The sequence below is a fragment of the Penicillium alfredii genome (genome assembly GCF_028826965.1).
Source record: "Penicillium alfredii strain IBT 34128 chromosome Unknown utg000001l_segment0_segment0, whole genome shotgun sequence".
Taxonomy (NCBI): domain Eukaryota; kingdom Fungi; phylum Ascomycota; class Eurotiomycetes; order Eurotiales; family Aspergillaceae; genus Penicillium; species Penicillium alfredii.
The window spans coordinates 1043586-1062649 of NW_026622698.1; the positions used below are offsets into that span (position 1 = coordinate 1043586).

Here is a 19064-nt window from a genome sequence, read left to right on the forward strand (position 1 = left end):
GGCAGAAGGCATGACCGACACAGAGACCTCTTGATTCGCATCCAGTCGCAGATTCGCAGCCGCATATCTCGGAGACACCCTCCAGAATGACAGAAAAAGAAGAAACAGAAAAGCATGAAGTCGAGGGCACCAACGATATCGACCCAGTTCCCCGGAGCCCGTCATCACACGAGGAATCCACCGTCGGCTACGAGTCCAATGGCCTCGCCCCGGCCCCAACACACACGAGTGCCTTGTACCGAACGTTGTCAGTTGTCCGCACTCGTGAATCCGGGAGAGATCTCGGTCCACCACCGGATGGGGGCTTTCAAGCCTGGTCCCAGGTTGCCCTGGCGCACTTTGTGATCTTCAACACCTGGGGGTACATCAATAGCTTCGGCGTGTTCCAAACATACTACACGCAGACGCTAGGACACCCGCCCTCAGATATTTCGTGGGTGGGAAGCATTCAGATCTTCCTGCTCTTCTTCATCGGGACCTTCTCTGGCCGTGCGACAGATGCGGGCTACTTCAAGTTTATTCTGGCAGTGGGCGCCATCCTGGAGTGTTTCTGTATCTTTATGACCTCGCTGTGCACGAAATACTGGCAGCTCTTCCTTGCCCAGGGAGTCGGACAGGGCATCGGGTGTGGTCTCATGTTCTGTCCCACGCTGGCCCTGATCTCGACCTACTTTGCAAAGCGGCGCGGGATCGCCATCGGCATTGTGGCCTCGGGCTCGGCTACCGGTGGCCTTGTGTTCCCCGCGGTCATCATGCGCATGCTGCCCGAGGTCGGGTATGGGTGGACAGTACGGACGTTGGGGTTCATCTCACTGGCCACGCTTCTCCCCTGCGTGCTGTTCCTGAAGCAGCGTCTACCGCCTCGCACGAGTGGCCCGCTCGTAGAATGGGGTGCTTTCACCGAGTTGCCGTATCTCCTGTTCGCGGTGGGGATGTTCATGAACTTCTGGGGCCTGTACATCGGTTTCTTCTACATCGGGAGTTTCAGCCGCAACATCATCGGCGTATCCCAGACTATCTCCATCGATCTGCTGATGGTCATGAACGGCGTCGGACTGCTCGGTCGACTCGTTCCCAATCTACTGGCCGATCAGTATACCGGCCCACTCAACCTGCTGGTTCCGTTCAGCCTCCTGACGGGCGTGGTGGCTTACTGCTGGGCGGGCGTGACCAGCCTGTCAGGGCTTTGGGCCTTTGCGGTATTCTATGGCCTCTTTGCGGCAGGAATCCAGTCGCTCTTCCCGGCTACCTTGAGCACCCTCACCACTGATCTGAAGAAGATCGGCGTGCGCATGGGAATGGTTCTCAGCGTGGTGGCCGTCGCCGCCCTCATCGGCTCACCCATTGCCGGTGCTTTGATCCAGCGGGACGACGGCGAGTACCTGTACGCACAGATGTTCATGGGCAGCACCATCTTACTGGGCACGTTGACGTTGATCGGGGCGCGGGTGACTCGAGTGGGCACGGGCCTGGCGCGGGTGTAGAGCGCAGACAACCCTTGCTGATGGATTGTAAATTAGTCCGAGCCTCTAGGGCAGTACATAGCACATAGCACATAGCATAAACATATATGCCCTTGGCCATGGTACTGCAAGTGCAAATGCGATGTATCAGAGAAGGAGAGGCGAGTAGTAAGATGGTCGGGTCCCCACTTGGCCCTGAACTGATTAATGCGAGCGCCATGACTCGACTGCTTCAACCTTTTGCATTTTCTACTCCCATCAGATTGACATTTTTGGCGTGAGGGCTGTTTCACCCGCAAATCTTCCACCGTGAGTCTTCCAGTCCGACCTTGCGATCTTGTCCGTTCGACGATTCTCTGCCCAACCCCACGTTGCCCCTCCACGCTCGGATTCTGCACAGCGCCTTGGTGGAAACATCCTCCTAATTTTGAACGTGCTTTCGAGCCATTGCAGGTTTCCAAACAACTTCGACTTGATACCCTTGAAAGACTCTAGAGTTCGTCATGGCGCCCCGTGGTCGTGGAGGAAAGTTCTCCAAGCCCTCGCGTGGAGGTATGGTCGCATGCACACACACACAGTCGCAGTCCCCCAATCATCCCACTGACCCATGAATAAACAGGTGGCAAGCACTTCAGTCGGGATGTTCAGCCCACAGACAAGGATGGAAACCCAGTTGGTCTTTGGCGGGTAGGTTGGACCTCATTCTCCCCTCAAACCATAACCTCCATGATCGGACAGTTCACTCACCTATCGTGTATCTGGCTTGACAGGAACCAGGAGAAGAGGTAGCCTCATCGAGCGAGGAAGAGTCCTCGTCCGAAGAGGAAAGCTCCGAGGAAGAGAGCGGCGACGAGGCCGGACCGAGCGAGACATCGGAAGCAGCGCAGAGCCGCGAAGAGCGTCGAGCCGCCGCCAAAGCTAAGAAACAGGCCGCCATCGCAAAGCGCAAGCAGGGTGCCGCACAACCGGGTGACCTGCCGCCGTCTGAGTCGGAGGACGAGGACGAGGAGCTGCCGGCCAACCCGAACCACACGGCCAAGTCGCGGTCGCAGCTGGAGAAGGCCCCTGATGCAGAGCCCAAGAAGAAGAAGGTCCAGGATCTGTCGCAGCTCTCGCGGCGCGAGCGCGAGGCTATTGAGGCGCAGCAGGCGCGGGAGCGCTACATGAAGCTGCACGCAGAGGGCAAGACGGAGGAGGCGCGGTCGGATCTGGCGCGGTTGGCTCTTGTGCGCGAGCAGCGGGAGGCTGAGCGCGCTCGCAAGCAGGCGGAGAAGGACGAGAAGGATGAGCAAGCCAAGGAACGGGCGGCCGCGGCCAAGGAGCGCGAGGACAAGCTGCGACAGGCGGCGTTGGGGAAGCCCAAAAAGGGCGGGAAGAAGAAATGAGCTCTTCAACTTGGTCTCTTTCTTTTTCCCATCCTCGATCTCTACATATCATGGCATCTATCTACACCTATCAATCAAGAGCTAGAGGTGACTATAGACCAACCTCGATCACACATCTACCACACCATCGAGAGATGGACCATCCATTTTGAAATTGGGTCTATTGCACACAGGAAAATGAGGAAGAAATGCCAGATCCTATCAATGAAATCATATACACCGACGCCCCCATATCACCCAAGACACAGAATTACTCTTTTGATGCATGTGCCAGCCAGAGAAAAGAAAAGAAAAGAAAAACAAAAATGAAAGCACATTCGTACACAGGGATGGAGAATTGAAAATTCAAGATAGTAGAACAATGTCGAGAAGGCCCCGGAAAGCTCAGCTGCTTCTTTACACGCCCCAAAATAAGCCCTTGACGCTGTGGCCCTGCATGACGATGCCCCAGCCCGCAATTAGGCTGACAAACCACAGAATGGCAAAAACGAGGATGGGGGCCAGTAACAGCTCGGTATTGTGCAAAAAGGGGAGAGCATTGTATCCCAAGAACGTGATGTAGGTGTAGTAGATCAGGGCGGACAGATAGAGGGAGTTGCCCAGAAAGGTGGCCAGAAAGTTGCTCGGGCTGCGCGTAAGAAGCGGGAGGAGCAAAAACTGCACCACGTAAAGGTGGACGTAGAGGGGAAAGAAGGCGCGGTTGGAAACCTGTCATCGAAGGGATCCATATTAGAGGCGACCCTCAAACCACTCGAGCGGGGAGCTTACATCAAAGCAATATCCAAATTCCAAGTGATCCTTCTCCCCCGGCTGCATGAATAAGCCCTGTGCAGCACCTCGCCGCCGACCACGAGAACCGCGCAAGCCGGCTAGAGACGCGGCGGCGCCGTTGGGGCCGAAGACTCGGCCAATGACGAAATACCCGATGGTCGACACCAGGAGCGAGGATCCGATGAAATGCACAAACACGAAGAGCAGCGAAAGGCGCACGATAGCACCAAAGGACGGGGTGTATGCCAACCCCCAGGCGAAGGCTGTGAGAAGGAGGAAGAAGGAAAGGAGATAGGTGAAGGATGGGTCTGGCCGGTGCCATGTGTTTTTGGTTTCTGGAACAATGGTCAATATCATGGAGCCCGGAGCAGATGGAGATCCATGGAACTAACGTTTCTAAATGAATGCACATCATGATTAGCATAGCCTGAGAGAGTGGGAGGGACGGGAGAGAGCTAGCCGGATGCCCCCAAGACTTACATGATAGTATATGGATTTGAAGACCTTCTTGGGTGCAATCAATAAGGAAGTCATCTCCCAGATAGCCATCTCAAAGTCCATCTGTGGGAACTTGAAGAGCCTATATCCTCCCCGGAGTATCCCCACATTAGCCACTGCCTGACATGAGGTCTGGGAATTGTCGTCCTACCTTTTGAAGAAGCGTGGCATGCGGATGCTGGACCCACGGTTGCCAAATTTAACAGGACCAGCATGTTGACGAGGGACAGAGATGTGCGGGTTCATGGTGTCAGGAACCTGGCCGGTTGCAAGTTCTCTCCAACGGTTGTCCATCGGAGCAGCGTCGAGTCCACCCGTGGACGTCGGTATGACATTATGTCATCATCACGTGAGTTGACATGTATTCCAAGTTGCCATCTACTTGGAATTTGGAGATTGACCCAGGATACTTCATGTTTGTAGTTGAATCTTGGAGTTATGGGAATTAGGGGAATCCGAATATAGAAAAGTACTCCATAATTGCATCTTTCTATTTTATCTCGTTCTCGCGATGCAATCCTCTTATCAAGTCATAGTTTGAACTATTGCTGCAAGGGGGGACTCTACTGCATAGTACCTCCACGATACTTCCCTCCTGGCATGATCCTGGGCAGGACAGGAAGTATATCAAAGTAGACATCAAGTACACACACACCCATCAGCCATCTTATCGGTTGGGCGTATCACCACTGCTGATCCTCGTCTTTGGTGGCTCTGGTGTATCACATCGCCTTCAAAATCCCCGACATTGGCTCCGTCAGAGAGTCGTGTCCCCACCGTTCGGGGGCTCCACCGGACTGCCAGACTCAAGATCAGTAATACTGCATGGCATAGACCAAGTTGAGGTATCAGAAAAAATGCAGAGACCAAAAAGAGAGTCAGGGCAGAATTTGTCAGGTTCACAAAAGAATCTTGGGCTGAAATCCAAACAAAAAACCCCTGAATTGTGAGAGCCGTGACGTGGGGATGGGCAGATCTCAGGGGATCAAATAGTCTGAAAATCCTCGGATCATTCAGTCCCCCTGTCTCGCTTCCCCTCGTTTGAGTCCCAGCTTTCTTTGAATTCTTCACACTTGGATTTCTTCTTTCATCTTTCATCTTTCATTTTTCCTGGATACTCGAGGGACTGGAGAATCTTGAGAGGCTAAGAAACTAAGAAAACCTCCCCTGCGGGCTTCAGTTTGTCCGTTGTCAATCGTCACTTTTTCTTCATTCTTTTGCTGTCGGCAACCGTGCCTCTTCCACCCCTTACTTTCTGCGACACATGCCATGACCGACTGAAATTCTCCCCGTGCTTCACCTCGGCGAAAAAACAAGCAGACTGTTCGAGGTCGCCAGTCCCGCACAAAAGTCCCGACTTGGACAGGAACTCCAATTGTCCCTGACAAACTGGCCTGGGACGACACGGTGGGTACGTCGCAGCTAAAACATTGTCGTGTCCGTCTCCTGATCGCTCTCTTTCTAAACCCATGGGTTAATTGGACTGGCATCGAGGGAACCATTGATAATATGCAAAAAAACAAACAGAAAAGAAAAGAAAAGAAGAGTAGCTAACGCGGCCTGCCAGCTTGATCATGTCCCAGCAACGGGAAGCATACGCTGCGAACTCGCCGCCTCACACTCCTCCCTCGCAAACTGCGAAATACCGGCCGAACAAGCGCGGGTACCCCCGACCGTCCATCCGTGATGCCTTCCCTGAGACTGGGGAATCCATGGAACATGTCCCGAGGGTCAGTGAGTCGGGGGACGAGCGGGATCCCCACGACTTGTCGCTATCCCCCCAACATGCCGCCCGAACCTCGATCGTCGACAATATGCTTCTCTCACTCGACCAATTTGCCCCTGGTTCATCGATGCTAGACGACTACCGCCTGTTTAACTCCGCATTTGAGACCGACCCGGGCCGTTATTCGCAGGAATCGGCCGCGCGCGGTCGCTACCGCGGCCACACATTCTCCTCGTCATTGTCCTCCGAAGCAGACTATGGTTACGACGATGCGAGTCGCTACGCCACGATCACAAAAGGTCGACGAAGCAACAGTAGCTCCAATTACCCGGCAGGCCCCAGGAGGATTGGGAGTGCTCGGGATCGCGAAGCCATGGGTTCACGAGGCACGACAACGATGCCAAGGTCTACCGATGTTCGAAAGGGCAGCAAAGGGAGCTCGTCTTCCACAGCCGATTATTCATATAATGTTCCTAGAACGCGAACAGAGCCGGGCCTGGACCGACGCTCGGCCAGCTTTGACTATGGGCCTCAGCGACTCTTTCTCCCATATTCCGACTCCGCGGGTGATGATTCCTTGCTGTACGATGACGATGCGGCGCCAACCCCAAGTGTTCCAGCTGGGCCACGCAAATTCACCGAATACAGCAGAACGCCCAATACATCTGCGTCCCGGACCCCCACGGGATCTCGGAGGAACAGCTTGAAAGCGGCCCAGGCTCCCCAGGTTCGAAAAGCCCGCCCCGAGAACATTGGCACTGGGGCTATGAGGGTCCGAGAGAATGACTTTCAACAACTGGACGACACTGATCTGGATATTCCCCCGGCCATGCCCGCATCATTGGACCCGCCCGCTCCGAGCCCGACCATTTCCTACAACAAACCAGCCTTCCCGCCGCCTGAGCCGCCCGCGCCAACGAATACCACTACCACCATTACGACTAATAACACCACAAACACCAAAGAGCGCCCTGGGTTTTTCCGGCGTGTGTTTGGCTCTTCCAAGAACTCATCCCCGGGTCCGACAGAATCTGCCAACTTGAATGTCAATGATCTGTCGTATCTACAGGAGAATGAACCCAAGGATGCCAATGGGGTGACAACCAACCTGAAAGGACGGAAACAACAGGCCCCGAAAAGTTCTGCCGGCGGGTCCCCATCTACTCGCGATGGACCGCCGCAAGTCGTGAACAAGAAATCTTCATTTTTCCGCCGGCGTAAGAAGTCCATCGTCGATAATGTTCCACCTCCAATTGTGCTTCCTCAAGAGCTGGCACCACAAAAGCTGGACACGATGAAGCCGGAACCCAGTCCTGTGAGCAGTCTGCGGAAAGTCATGAATCCTTACCTTGCAGACTCGCCGGCTCCGAAAGAATCCAAGGCCAAGTCCGATGGGGAGAATCAAGCCCGTGAACCAAATTCCTTGCAGGCGCAAAAGCAAAGAGAAAGTGTTTCGGCTCCTGGCGGTGGCTCAAAGGCTAGGTCCAGTCTTCAGCCTCCCAGCTCCTCTCGTAGCCATGACCGTTCATTGCTTGCAGACCGCGGGATGGAGGGCCAAGCTTCAAGGACGGGTGACACGGCGGGGTCCGCGTCGACGGATTCCGCCGCGTTGGAGAAGCCCCAGATTGCCTCCCCCGCGACGCTATCGCCTGTGGCTGAGGATTTCTCGCGCAGCATTACACCATCTGAAAAGGCCCCCACTGATCTTCCTCAAGAGAGCCCGACAGAACCTAACAAGCTGGCACTGCCCTCTGAGAGCAAGGTCCCTGAATCTCCTGCTTCGGTCTCAGAGGCCTCGCATTATCAAACGGCAGCCAACACTCCCGTCATCGAATGCGAAGAACCGAAAGCAGCCGACGACGCCGAGGATAGGGCAGACGGACCGGGCGAGACGGTGGAAGATGGGCCCACGACGGCGGACCGGGAACAGGCACAGAAACTCTTTGACCACCAAGATGAGGTGGTGGGTGATGATCCCGCTGCTGCCTGGCTGGGTGATCCTGATCGGGCCATGGTCCGAGAGGCGTATATGCGACTCTTCAACTGGTCCAACCTCAACATATTGGCTTCCCTGCGGAGTCTGTGCGAGCGGTTGGTATTGAAGGGAGAGACACAGCAAGTAGACCGGGTCTTGGATGCTTTCTCCAATCGATGGTGCGATTGTAACCCAAGCCATGGCTTCAAGGCTACCGGTATGTTTGACCTTCCCATATACTCTTAAGGCTATACATGTTCTGACAATGCGCCAGATGTGGTACACACTATCTGTTATTCCCTTCTTCTGCTAAACACCGATCTACATTTGGCCGACATCGACCAGAAGATGACCAAATCCCAATTTGTCCGCAACACTCTACCCACAATCCACCGTGTCGCTATGGATGCGGCCCCTGAAGGGTTTGAGACGTTGCGCCCCAGCAATCGTCCCAAGACCCAAGGTCCAGATTCCACACCCACATCGGCACGGTCTGCGACCTTCCCTCCTGAGGTTCGCGGTTCAGTCGAAATGGACAACTCTGGTCGACCCACCACGGATGCCAATGGCGACGCGGGGGCCTTGGTCAATACGCCATTCATTGGAACTGTGCGAGCTTGGGAACAGCAGGTGGAAGCAGTCCTCAAGGAGTTTTACAGCTCCATTCAAAAGGAAAGGCTCCCTCTTCACGGTGCCCAGCCAGAGAAAGAGGTATCTCGCATGGCCTCCAACAACTTCCTTGGCCCCTCCACCGGCACACTTCGCAGGAGTCCAAGCACAATCAGCAAGAGCGGGTCGGATATCTTTCCCCGCGGCCGTTCCGCAGATTCTCGTCATGGAGCTGCACGTTGGTCATCCAAACCCCGTTCGCGAGGGGCGAGATTGTATCCTCCGTCCATGATGGGATCCAGCCGGACCAGCCTGGATGATCAATCCTCTGTGTGGAGCCCGACCGCCTCGAGCACCTGGAGTAAATATTCTCTTGGCAAGTTCACGTCGGCCTCTGTGGATTCATTTGGGTCCGAATACCCTCGTGGTGAATATCAGCAATCTATCGGGTTTGCCAACGCCCTGAGCCAAGCAATCATTCGCGAAGACTCCGCGACTTCGATCTACAGTGCTGAGGAATCAGGAGTGGTAACCCCTCTGCTGGAAGACGAAACCTTGGCACTTGCTGGGGCCCCCTGGGCCAAGGAAGGAAGTTTGAAACACAAGCATCACCTGGACGCGGTGGACAAGCGGGCCAAGGACCGGAACTGGAACGACTGTTTCGCGGTCATCCAGCAAGGTTGGATGCGTCTCTTCTCGTTCAACAACACCACCAAGTCCATGCGACAAAAAGCGAAACAACGTGGCGGCGTTGTGGTCGGCGGAGGCAATTGGACGGAGAATGCGGAGGAACTCTGGAAGTTCATGCTCCGTCAGACCATCGCCAGTGCTCTTCCGCCGCCCGGGTATTCCAAGTCCCGGCCTCATGTTTGGGCCCTCAGTTTGCCCACCGGGGCCGTCCATCTTTTCCAGGCTGGCACTCCCGAGATCGTACGAGAATTCGTCTCTACGGCTAACTACTGGAGTGCACGGCTGTCCAAGGAGCCTCTGGTGGGTGGCATCAGCAACATCGAATATGGATGGAGCGATGGTGTCATCAACAGTGCCCTGGTGAACCCCGATAACCGATCTCCGCCTCAGTCTTCGGGGGCGCGACCGAGCATCCAGAGCTCGATCCGTAGCTCGGTTGACCAGCAGAATGTCCGGCCCAAACTTCCTGCCGATCGGGTCAACATTAGCGACTGGAGCCCTCCGCAGCAAAGCATGGTCGCCTCCAGTCTCACCGAGGAGGCCCAGCTGAAGGCGCTGCAGGCATATGTGAAGAATGTTGAAGACGACTTGCAGCGACACAATGAGCTACGGTCCGCCATGAACCTGGCTTTCTCGCCCCGACATCCAAACTCCACCAAGGCCATGGCCAATTGGGAGCGGAAATCGTCGTATCTGCTGCGAGAGATCGTCAAGTTTCGCACCTACATCGATTCGCTTCGCAACGCCATTACCCAGAAAGAGAAGATCTTTGCATCTTCCAACAACTACTACAATCCCCCCAACGACGCGAGCACGGAGCCATCCACTGTTCCGGCATGATTGCGCACTCCTTTTTTTCTATTCCATGACTCCCTCAACTTATGAATTTTTTCTGTATATACATTCCTGTCTGGGATCCCTCTTTTTCTTTTCCTTTTTTTTTTTTTTTGGTCCCGTTGGACTCTGTGCGTCCTCCACTGTGTATATCCCTCTCTCTCTTCGATTCCCGGTGACCATTTTGCGCTTTCATTTTTCTTAATTTTGCTTGGAGATTGGGATCCATGATGTTGTTTCATGTGTGATGCTATAAATACCATGACAGTTACAATGTTTACGTTGTTTTTACTCGACAGCAGTAGCTTGCATCTACCCAGGTACAGAGATATAGATCTGAGGCGTGGCAATAGTAGCAGAGCAGTGGTGTCTGGCCGTGTCAATTAGCTTTGACCCCGAGTCCCCCTACTCGAAGGTGCCCATCCTTTCACCAGACATTGTTTTCATGGACGGCTTTGCAAGACTGTTTTCTTTTATTTTTCTTTATTTTTTTTTTCGCAGAATCTCCACTCCGTTGCAGCAACCCCAAGGCTTTATTTGCCAATCGGAACGGGCAAGCTGAGCTGTGGAGACCCAAACACGCTTGGGCCCCATCACTGTCGACCAGGGCGGGCTCGACACCTCTGATCCAAGATCCATCGCGCACTCCCTCTCATGCGTCAGTCTTCCACACCCCAACCGAGATTTCGCCTTTGCATGTTTTCGGCACTGCAGACTCCTTCATGGCAGAGGACGCGCGGGGGGTTCCCCCCCGAGTACCATCGACGACTCGGCAGTAACTCACACCCAAAGCGCAACCAACCCACAGGAAACCACAGAACCCGGGAGGGATGGCCATGAAGAGACCCTCTCCACGGCGCATCCAGGCCCTGACGACCCCAGTCTCCTCCCTCCCTTAACTGACCGCGACGACAGCAGTCTCTTACCCTCGTCGAGCGACCATGGTGAAGAGCGCGGCAACAACCAAACATTGATCGAGGAAAACGAAATGCGCCATAAACTAATGGACATGGAGTCGAGCTTCTTGCCGGAACCCTCGACTATCGACATGGCTGCGACCGGTCCGACTGCGGGTGCCGATGATACCTACTTAGTCGGAGTCGCGGGCAACAACGACCCCGAGCAGAATGAATTCTCTGAGCTGTCTTTCGCTGAACCCTCGGTGGCCTACCAAAGCTCCACGCAGGACCGCGAAGGTCATGTGGAGATAGATTCTACACACGGAGGTCAAGAAGATCAACAGGGGAATAACACAATGCTTGATTCTCTCATCTCCTCGCCGGCCGCGGCCGCGGCGAGTCGAAGCATACACCGCAACCACTCTACACTCTCCGAAAATGCCCCTGACACCAGCCAGTTGTCTCAAGACGACCGACCATTTAGATCTCAATTGCCCTCATCCGAAAACGAATCGCAGCTTACTCCGTCCAAGCTTCGAAAAACCTCACGTAGCTTGTCCCCGAATCCGTCCCGGCTGTTCAGTGATCGCAGTGGAAGTGTGGGGGCCAGCCGCAGAGGAAGCCGACCCAAATACCTGATGAGTCGTCAATCCGCCAACCGTCTATCCCACTCATCGGTGACTAGTAACAACACGGATGCCACCAACAGCGACGCCACTTTGGGCGCAGACTATGCTCTTCAATCTGGGGGTGCAGCGTCTGACCACTGGGGCAGTCTGCACGCCGCAACGCGGAACAATATGACAAGGACGACAAGCCTCGGGAGTATGGCGTCAGGGGTCTCGGGATACAGTGAAGAAAATTCCTTAGAGAAACGGAATGCGAGTGGACTTGCCGATGGTGGCCTGCAAACCTTGGAGGAAGAAGGCTCACCACAGTCACGGGCTGGGTCTACACAACAACCGATGGGATTTGATGACACCTCGGCACCGGTGACGCCCAAAGCGAAACCCCGGGATAGCCATTTCCCCAGCGACACGGCAATTGCAGAGCGTGTCAAGGGTATTCAAGTGCCTACCACCTTTGTGCAACGGTTCCGGGAAGATTATGGGAATGTGGGAGCTTCGCCCGACAAGCGAGCCCGGGCCTCGACCTCTGCCTTCGGGAGAAGTGGCCGTACGATGACCCTCAAAGAACAAAGCAGCACCATCGATCGTCTCTCCAAGGAGAACTTTGATCTCAAGATGCGAATTCATTTCTTGAACGAAGCGCTAAACAAACGTTCCGAGGAAGGAATCAAGGAAATGATTTCGGAAAATGTGGAGCTCAAGTCCGATAAGCTCAAGCTACAAAAGGATAATCAAGGCCTAAAGCGCAAGATACGAGACCTGGAAAAGCAGATCAAGGACCAGCAATCAGACAAGGATTCCATGGTCAACCATGACCCCGAAGGATCGGATGACGGGGACCGAGACACGGCCCAGGATGGCGAGCTTGTCTTCCTGCGGGAGCGAGTCGAAACCTACGAATTTGAAATCGAGCGCTTGAGGTCAGAGGGTATCGCGAGGGAGAGCGAAAAGCGACGCTTAGCTGAAATGGTCAAGTCCCTGAGCGATACCCGAGCAGGAGGATCTGATACAGGCGCGAGAGAGGAAAGAGTAAGTCCAACAAAATGGAAGAGCTTCCTGACTCAAGCTGATCTGATGCGGTATAGGACATGTGGAAGGATATGCTCGATGCAGAGACAGCGGCACGCGAGCAAGCCGAGGACGAAAACCGAAGATTGCGGGACGACACCATCCGCCTCCGGAGCGAAATGTACTCCACCACCGGTGGTGCCAAGTCGGCACAGCAAGATCGGGGTGGTTCGACTGTTTCATATGCGTCCATCTCGGACAGAGATGCCAACCGGGGTGCCACTATGAGCACATCCAGCAGCACACTCCTGGTGGAGCTAGAGCTCTTGAAGCAGGAGAATGCAGAGTTGAGAAAGGAAGTCAGCGCTCAGACCTCCATGCTCACGTCTCGCAACCGAGAAAAAGAGCGTCTTTACCAGGAAATTGAGGAATTAAAGCTCGGCCAGCGCCATGATGGTGGCCGATCGGTGGCGGGAGACAGCATATTCGACCGTTCAGCATCGCGTGCTCTTGTCCGGCCCTCATCTCAGGCCAGCGACGGAACTAAGGCATCCCGCAGCGACCTAGACCGTGACGACTTGGAAGCCCGAAACGGAAAGCTTCGAGACCAGCTGTCAAGTCTCAAGCTGGAGAACCAGGCCATCCGTGCTCAGCTTGAGGACTATCTCAGCGAAATAGAGGCCCTCGACAAGGCATATCAGGCTGACGTGGATCAGGCCGAGGAGGAGATGCAAAACCTGCAACAGGAGCGAGACCAGGCTTTGCAGATGGCGGATGAGCGTGATGCTGCTTTCCAAGATCTGCGCGCTGAGGCACAAGAAGAGCTGGACACACTCGGCGAAGAACTTGACCAAAAAATCGTTGAGTGCCAGCGCATGAGCGAGGATCTACGAGAGCAGGATGAGAGTCTCAAGGTCCTCCAGGGAGAGATGCGTTCGGCTAGTGAGGGAATAATTCGACTCGAGGAGGATGCGCAAAACAACCTGGAACGTTACAGGATTGTACAGCAAGAGCTTGAGGAAACCAACCGTGAAATGGAGTCGCTAGAGAAGAGTCTCTTCGAGGCCAATACCAAGGTGCAGCGACTGACGGTGCAGATCGAATCGAGCCAGAATGAAATTGCTTTCCTTCGAGAAGAGCAAGATGGCGACAAGATTCGTATTGGCGACCTGGAGTCAGAGCTTAAGACTTACCAGATGAGCTTGCGCAGTGAGAAAGAGAAGAGCCGAGAGCTCGAGCAACGGTTAGCAGATGAGCGACACCAGCGGGAGGTCGTTGGAAGCAAGGAGAAACAAGAGGTCCAGCGCATCATGAATGAACTGAACCGCGAAGCCTCCGCCGCCAAAGAGGAGGCTCGGCGATTGAGGAAAAGCCTGTCGACCCAGGAGATCGAAACGTCCACCTGGCGCGAACGCCTCATGGAACTGGAGAACAACCTTCGTGAGACGCTGGGCGACCTCAGCGGCAGCCGGTCCAGCATGATCACCAACATTATGAAGCTGCAAAAGGAGCTCGAGTCGACCGCGCTTGAACTGGAGAGTATCCGCTCCCAGTTGGATGAGAAGGAATCGGTGCTTCGAAACCGTGACGCTCTTCTGGAGAGCCATGGGCTCGAAACCCGCAAGCTCTCGGAGCTCCTGGAGCGCGAGCGGCAAGCTCGTCGCGCAGACAAGCAATCTTTTGAGCAGTCGCTCAAGTCCCACCAGCAGGCATCTCGGTCCATCACTCAGAGTAATTCCCGCATCACAGACTTGGAGAATGCGCGTAACCAAGATCGCAAGCGGTTTACGTCCCTCGAGCAGCAATTCCGGGACCAGCTTAGCGAACGCAATAGCATGTACCTCGTCATTTGGAAGAGACTGTCAGCAATTTGTGGTCCGGACTGGGCGCATTCCAACAGTCTGATCAATGGCAATCTTCCGAGCCAGGAAGTTATTGGCAATATCCTCTTCTGGCCGGGATTCAGCCGCAACCTTCTCCTTGCCATCAAGACCGTTGAGAGCGTGATTACCGGGTTCAAGGGCCGCATCAAGAGTCTCGATCATGACCTGACCAAACAATACCAGAATGTTGAGCACTCATACAGCTTGCGGGCGCGGAAACTCGAACGCCTGGAGGAAGCTGTCAAGAATATGCGGTCTAGTCGAGGCCACCCCAGCTCGTCCCCCGAGGTATCCAAACTACGGGGCGAGAACCGGCTTCTCAAAGCTGAAATTAATCTGCTGCAATCCAATTCTCGCGCCCACAGCTCCACCTCCGCGGCAGCAGCAGCGGTCATGTCGGGATCACGGTCCCCCTCTCTTGGTTCGGCGGCGGAAACAGACCGATCCTTGGCGCGTCAAAGCTCTACGGCTGGCACTGACGGTTCTCGGCCCGAGAGAGGTCTCACCCGTAGTGCGACGGGTCTCCCACAGCCGTCTCATGCCTCCTCGGCCAGCACTCTGACCAACAACGCCGGGGCGATGATGCACCGTAGCCGCAGCGGACACGGTAGTTGGGAAGGCGGCGACGACAAATGGATCCACCGGCTGCACGAGCTGGAGAAACGTCTCAAGGCGGAGCGCGAGGGTCGTCTGCTTGATCGCAACGGCGCGCGAAAGCGGCTCGAGGAACGCGATAGCGAGAACCAAAAGCTGCGAGACCAACTGGTTCGAGAGCGCACGCGGCGTGGGCCATCGGGGACAGTGACAAATGACGGACGCCGTGGTCCTGTGTCCGACGAAGCGCCTAGCTCAAGTGAAGGGGAGGGCATCACGGTGGATATCGAGGTTTGAGTTGCGCTTGTGTACTTGTGTACCTGTTTGTATATATACCCCCCTTCGGTTGGTGTTTCGGCTGAAGATGCTGAAGTACTTTGATGGCGTCGTATGTATGTGATGATCAACCACGACAGTCATGAGGGACGGCGTTGGTGATGTGCAATGCAAATTATGGATTATCTGTTCATCTGCCTCGAGGACTGGAATCGTTCATTCATCGTAGCTTGTACAAGTACAGACACTTCTATCCGGATATGATACAGCCGCACTAGCGCAGCGAGACCTTGAGCGAAAAGTCCACAATGCCCGTGCCCTGGTGGATCGAGCTCGTAGACAGAATATCAACGTCGGGACAAGCATACGACGCCGCATTCTCCTCCGTCAAGCCGCCACTAACCTCAATCAAGAACGCGCGCTGCTTGCCTGCCCACTCTTGCTTCAGCTGGCGCGCAGCAACACGCACCCCATCGGGCGTGAAATTATCCAACATAATGACATCTGCCCCAGCACCAATAGCCGCATTAGCCTCCTCAACACTGCGGCACTCCACCTCGACCTTGGTCGCAAAGCCGCCCGCCGCCTTGGCCGCCTGCACAGCGCGCGGGATCGCCGCAGCGATGGACGCCATTGACGGGGCGTCGCCGGCGGCGCCCCCGTCCGCTGCGGCCCGGTTATTCGCACACGCCCACACGTGGTTGTCCTTCAACATGGTCATCGAGCTCAGGTCGTGCCGGTGCGGATCTGCGCCGCCTACCAGGATGCCGTACTTCTCTACGATGCGGAACCCGGGCGTCGTCTTGCGCGTCCCTGCCAATGTCCCCTGCCAGCCTTGTGCGCGCAGTGCGGATACCATTGATGCGCTTCTGCTGGCGATGCCGGAGCATCGTGCTAGGATGTTGAGGGCGACGCGCTCGCCGAGTAGGATCTTGCGGATGGGTCCGCGCACTGTGGCGCAATGTTGGACGGGGGAGAGGCTGTCGCCTTCGGAGACGTGCCATTCAATACTGGAGAGTGTGTCAGGGAGGGTGACGCAAAGAGATGAACTGCCACAGCAGAAGAATAGCAGGTGACTTACGAGCAACCAAGCTGCGAAAACACCTCGTCGAAGAACGGGACTCCGGCGACGATACCCTGCACAACCCCACATCACATATCAGCACTCTGTTGTATGCAATCTTCAGGTATCATCCTCTCATCTCCACTCTTCTTACCTTGCTCTTCCCCAGCAACCGCGCCTCGCCCTCCGACTCCCCCACCACAAAGCCGCCGTAGTCCAAACTCGGACAGTCCTCTTCCAGCCAAGAGGCAATCATTCGCTTGTAGTTGCTCGGCAGCAGATGCCGGAGGTCCCCGTGCATCGAAACCATGGTGCCAGGGAAACGCGAGATGGGTGAGCCGTGTAGATGCAATGGATATGGATTGACTCTCTATCGAATATCGATCGGATCAAAACTCCCCGCGCGGGGGAAGTTCGGGAACCTTCGGGGTTAGGGCTCCGACTCTGACCGAGATCACGTGGTTGGTATACTATATCATTGCCATGTTCTTGACTGCTACTTTGGACTGGTGTGGAAGGAACGAGGGAACATTTAAGAGAATTTCTGAAATGAGAGGAAACGCAAAATACAAGAATCAGAGAGTGATAGTTTGAGTGGTATTCATCTAAGTTGGACAATGAGTACCATCCTTGAAAGTATACATAATCGCTCTTCGAGCAGCGGCAATTCATACCAGCAGGTTTTTGTTGGCAAAGGTCTATTGTCGGCTACTTATCTATCTGGATCAGCACATATCCAGCTCCACATAAATCCACACCCATGGCAAGAGTCAAGCCCATACTCGCCAAACCTGTCCCCGGAGAGTATACCTAATAAGTGACATAAAAGATCTCTCATATCTCGGCGCCAAGTAGTGACTGTGCATTGTGGTCCAGAGTAAAGGTCCGGAAAACGGCACAGTCACCCCAGCAAGTTATGCCAAAGACCAGCTTCACGAGTGGAACAGGCCTTGGTGGGACTACCCGCATTGCCGAGACATGAACCACGGGAAGGGGGTTTTTCTCGAAGGGTGGAACTAGGCGGGTCAGGGTGTTGAAGAAAAGAGAGAAGAAAAAATTTTTTAAAATTCAACTTCGAAATTAAAACACTTGGCCAAGGTGACGAGAATGAACCGGGAGTGTGGATAAGGAAACATATTTGGTACTATCTGATCTCAACATGGAAGTCAATAGAGAAGAGCCTTTCCAAGGATATACTGCTGTGTATGCGCATACCCATAGAATACCGATGACTGAACGACAAGGGCAAGTTGTGGCTATGGAAAACCTTGATGTTCCCGGGCCGAGAAAAAAAAAAGACGTCGACTGGATGACACGGCGATAAGACGGGGACTTCGGGCTCGGCTCGGCCGCAGCAGAATGCCGAGGTAGCCAGGCGTGAATAATCAGATCATGCCGATGTATGGACCTACAGTAGCGAAAATTGGCCTGTGTTCTCCACTTGACAATTTCACATACTCGACCAGATCCAAAATCAGGGAACATCTTCCCGAAACAAGGTTCTATTGTATGCCCTTTGGCGGTCCCCCATATTTACCAATGTCGGACATCACGCTTTCCACGACTTATAGACATTCTTGCAGCCAAATACCTGGCCCTTCTTGAGCAGGACCATGGACCGCCACTTGGGCTCGTTGATGGCATTCACAAACCGGCTGGGCTCGACACAGAACCCGGCCCCCTCGCCATGCGGCGGGGCCCCATCGATCCCCGGCACATCAATATACTTGCCCGTGTAGAATTGGAACGCGGGCTCGGTGCTGTGCACCTCCAGATGCAGGCGCGTGGTGGGGTGACTGAACTGGGCCAGGCGACGCAGTGGCAGGCTGCGCGTGTCCAGCGGGACCTTGGCCGGGTTGGTGTCCACGACGAACACGTCGTCGATGTGCGGTTCGGATGGCTGGAGCTCGAAGGGGGTCGTCACATCCCGCGGGAACTTTTTGATGGTGCCCTGTGGGATTCCCGTGGTGTCGAGCGGGAGGTAGTCGGCCGTTGTGAGCTGGGCGGTGGTTCCGGACACGGTTGGGCCGTCGCCAATGTTGAAGTAGCTGGAGACGAGGGTGAGCAGATGAATCTCATGAATCTCATACAAAGAGAGAAAATTCGGAAGCTCTACCTGTGGTTTGTGAGATTGACCACCGTCTCTTCACATTCGTCCCCGACAAATTCCACCTCGTACTCGGCGGTCAACACGGTCTTCGCGGCGCCGTCATCCTCCTTGCTGGCCGTGTACCAGACGCGCACTTCGACGGTGCCCGGGTATCCCTCCTCGCCGTCCTTGCAGAGGTATTTAAAGAGCAAGGCGTCGCGGCCCTGACGTTGGACGGTGTGTGGCCCGTCGAAGATACGCTTGCCCCAGCCATTTTCTCCACCGTGCAAGGCATTGGGACCATTGTTTTTGGCGAGTTCGTACTCACGGCCATTTAGAGAGTGAATGACGCCGTCCTTGAGGCGATTGGCGACGCGGCCAATGGTGGCACCATAATGCGGGGTGTTGTACTTGACGTAGTGATCCTGTGTGGGGAAGCCCAGCACGATGTTCTTCCCGGCGACACGAAACTCCTGGATGATCGCGCCGAGGGGCAGGAAGGTGAATTCGGCTAGTTCGGGGGCCATGATTGCGGGTGGAATGATGGAGAGAGAGAGAGAGAGAGAGAGAGAGAGAGAAGAGCAAACGGGATGGGGGAGAACAGGGTTAACATGACGTGGGAACCCCGCCATCCAGCGGAATCACCCAGCGGAGCTCTCAGGGACATTCAGA

The 19064-nt window shown here is 55.0% G+C and overlaps 7 protein-coding genes across 7 annotated transcripts; 4 read left to right on the forward strand and 3 right to left on the reverse strand.

Moving 5' to 3' along the window:
- Positions 1-86: 86 nt before the first annotated feature.
- Positions 87-1484, forward strand: NUU61_000377 (putative MFS monocarboxylate transporter; the record flags this gene model as incomplete). The annotated part of the gene is made up of 1 exon (XM_056650961.1): positions 87-1484. One exon carries the CDS (start codon positions 87-89, stop codon positions 1482-1484), a length of 1398 nt encoding a protein of 465 aa, XP_056515811.1.
- A 482-nt stretch (positions 1485-1966) lies between these two features.
- NUU61_000378 (PDGFA associated 1 family protein) lies at positions 1967-2848 on the forward strand (the record flags this gene model as incomplete). Its single annotated transcript, XM_056650962.1, has 3 exons — positions 1967-2015; positions 2083-2150; positions 2234-2848. 3 exons carry the CDS (start codon positions 1967-1969, stop codon positions 2846-2848), a joined length of 732 nt encoding a protein of 243 aa, XP_056515812.1.
- Positions 2849-3244: 396 nt separating this feature from the next.
- On the reverse strand, positions 3245-4363 carry NUU61_000379 (unc-50 family protein; the record flags this gene model as incomplete). Its single annotated transcript, XM_056650963.1, has 5 exons — positions 3245-3556; positions 3617-3954; positions 4012-4015; positions 4100-4199; positions 4269-4363. The coding sequence occupies 5 exons, from the start codon at positions 4361-4363 to the stop codon at positions 3245-3247; spliced, it is 849 nt and encodes a 282-aa protein (XP_056515813.1).
- A 1328-nt stretch (positions 4364-5691) lies between these two features.
- Positions 5692-9957, forward strand: NUU61_000380 (Sec7 domain protein; the record flags this gene model as incomplete). The annotated part of the gene is made up of 2 exons (XM_056650964.1): positions 5692-8035; positions 8093-9957. 2 exons carry the CDS (start codon positions 5692-5694, stop codon positions 9955-9957), a joined length of 4209 nt encoding a protein of 1402 aa, XP_056515814.1.
- A 565-nt stretch (positions 9958-10522) lies between these two features.
- Positions 10523-15261, forward strand: NUU61_000381 (putative anucleate primary sterigmata (ApsB); the record flags this gene model as incomplete). The annotated part of the gene is made up of 2 exons (XM_056650965.1): positions 10523-12508; positions 12565-15261. Coding segments are annotated over 2 exons (4683 nt in total), but the record flags the coding sequence as incomplete, so codon positions are not given.
- A 253-nt stretch (positions 15262-15514) lies between these two features.
- On the reverse strand, positions 15515-16613 carry NUU61_000382 (nicotinate-nucleotide diphosphorylase (carboxylating); the record flags this gene model as incomplete). Its single annotated transcript, XM_056650966.1, has 3 exons — positions 15515-16250; positions 16322-16377; positions 16458-16613. The coding sequence occupies 3 exons, from the start codon at positions 16611-16613 to the stop codon at positions 15515-15517; spliced, it is 948 nt and encodes a 315-aa protein (XP_056515816.1).
- Positions 16614-17852: 1239 nt separating this feature from the next.
- NUU61_000383 (uncharacterized protein) lies at positions 17853-18919 on the reverse strand (the record flags this gene model as incomplete). The annotated part of the gene is made up of 2 exons (XM_056650967.1): positions 17853-18351; positions 18420-18919. The coding sequence occupies 2 exons, from the start codon at positions 18917-18919 to the stop codon at positions 17853-17855; spliced, it is 999 nt and encodes a 332-aa protein (XP_056515817.1).
- Positions 18920-19064: the final 145 nt, after the last annotated feature.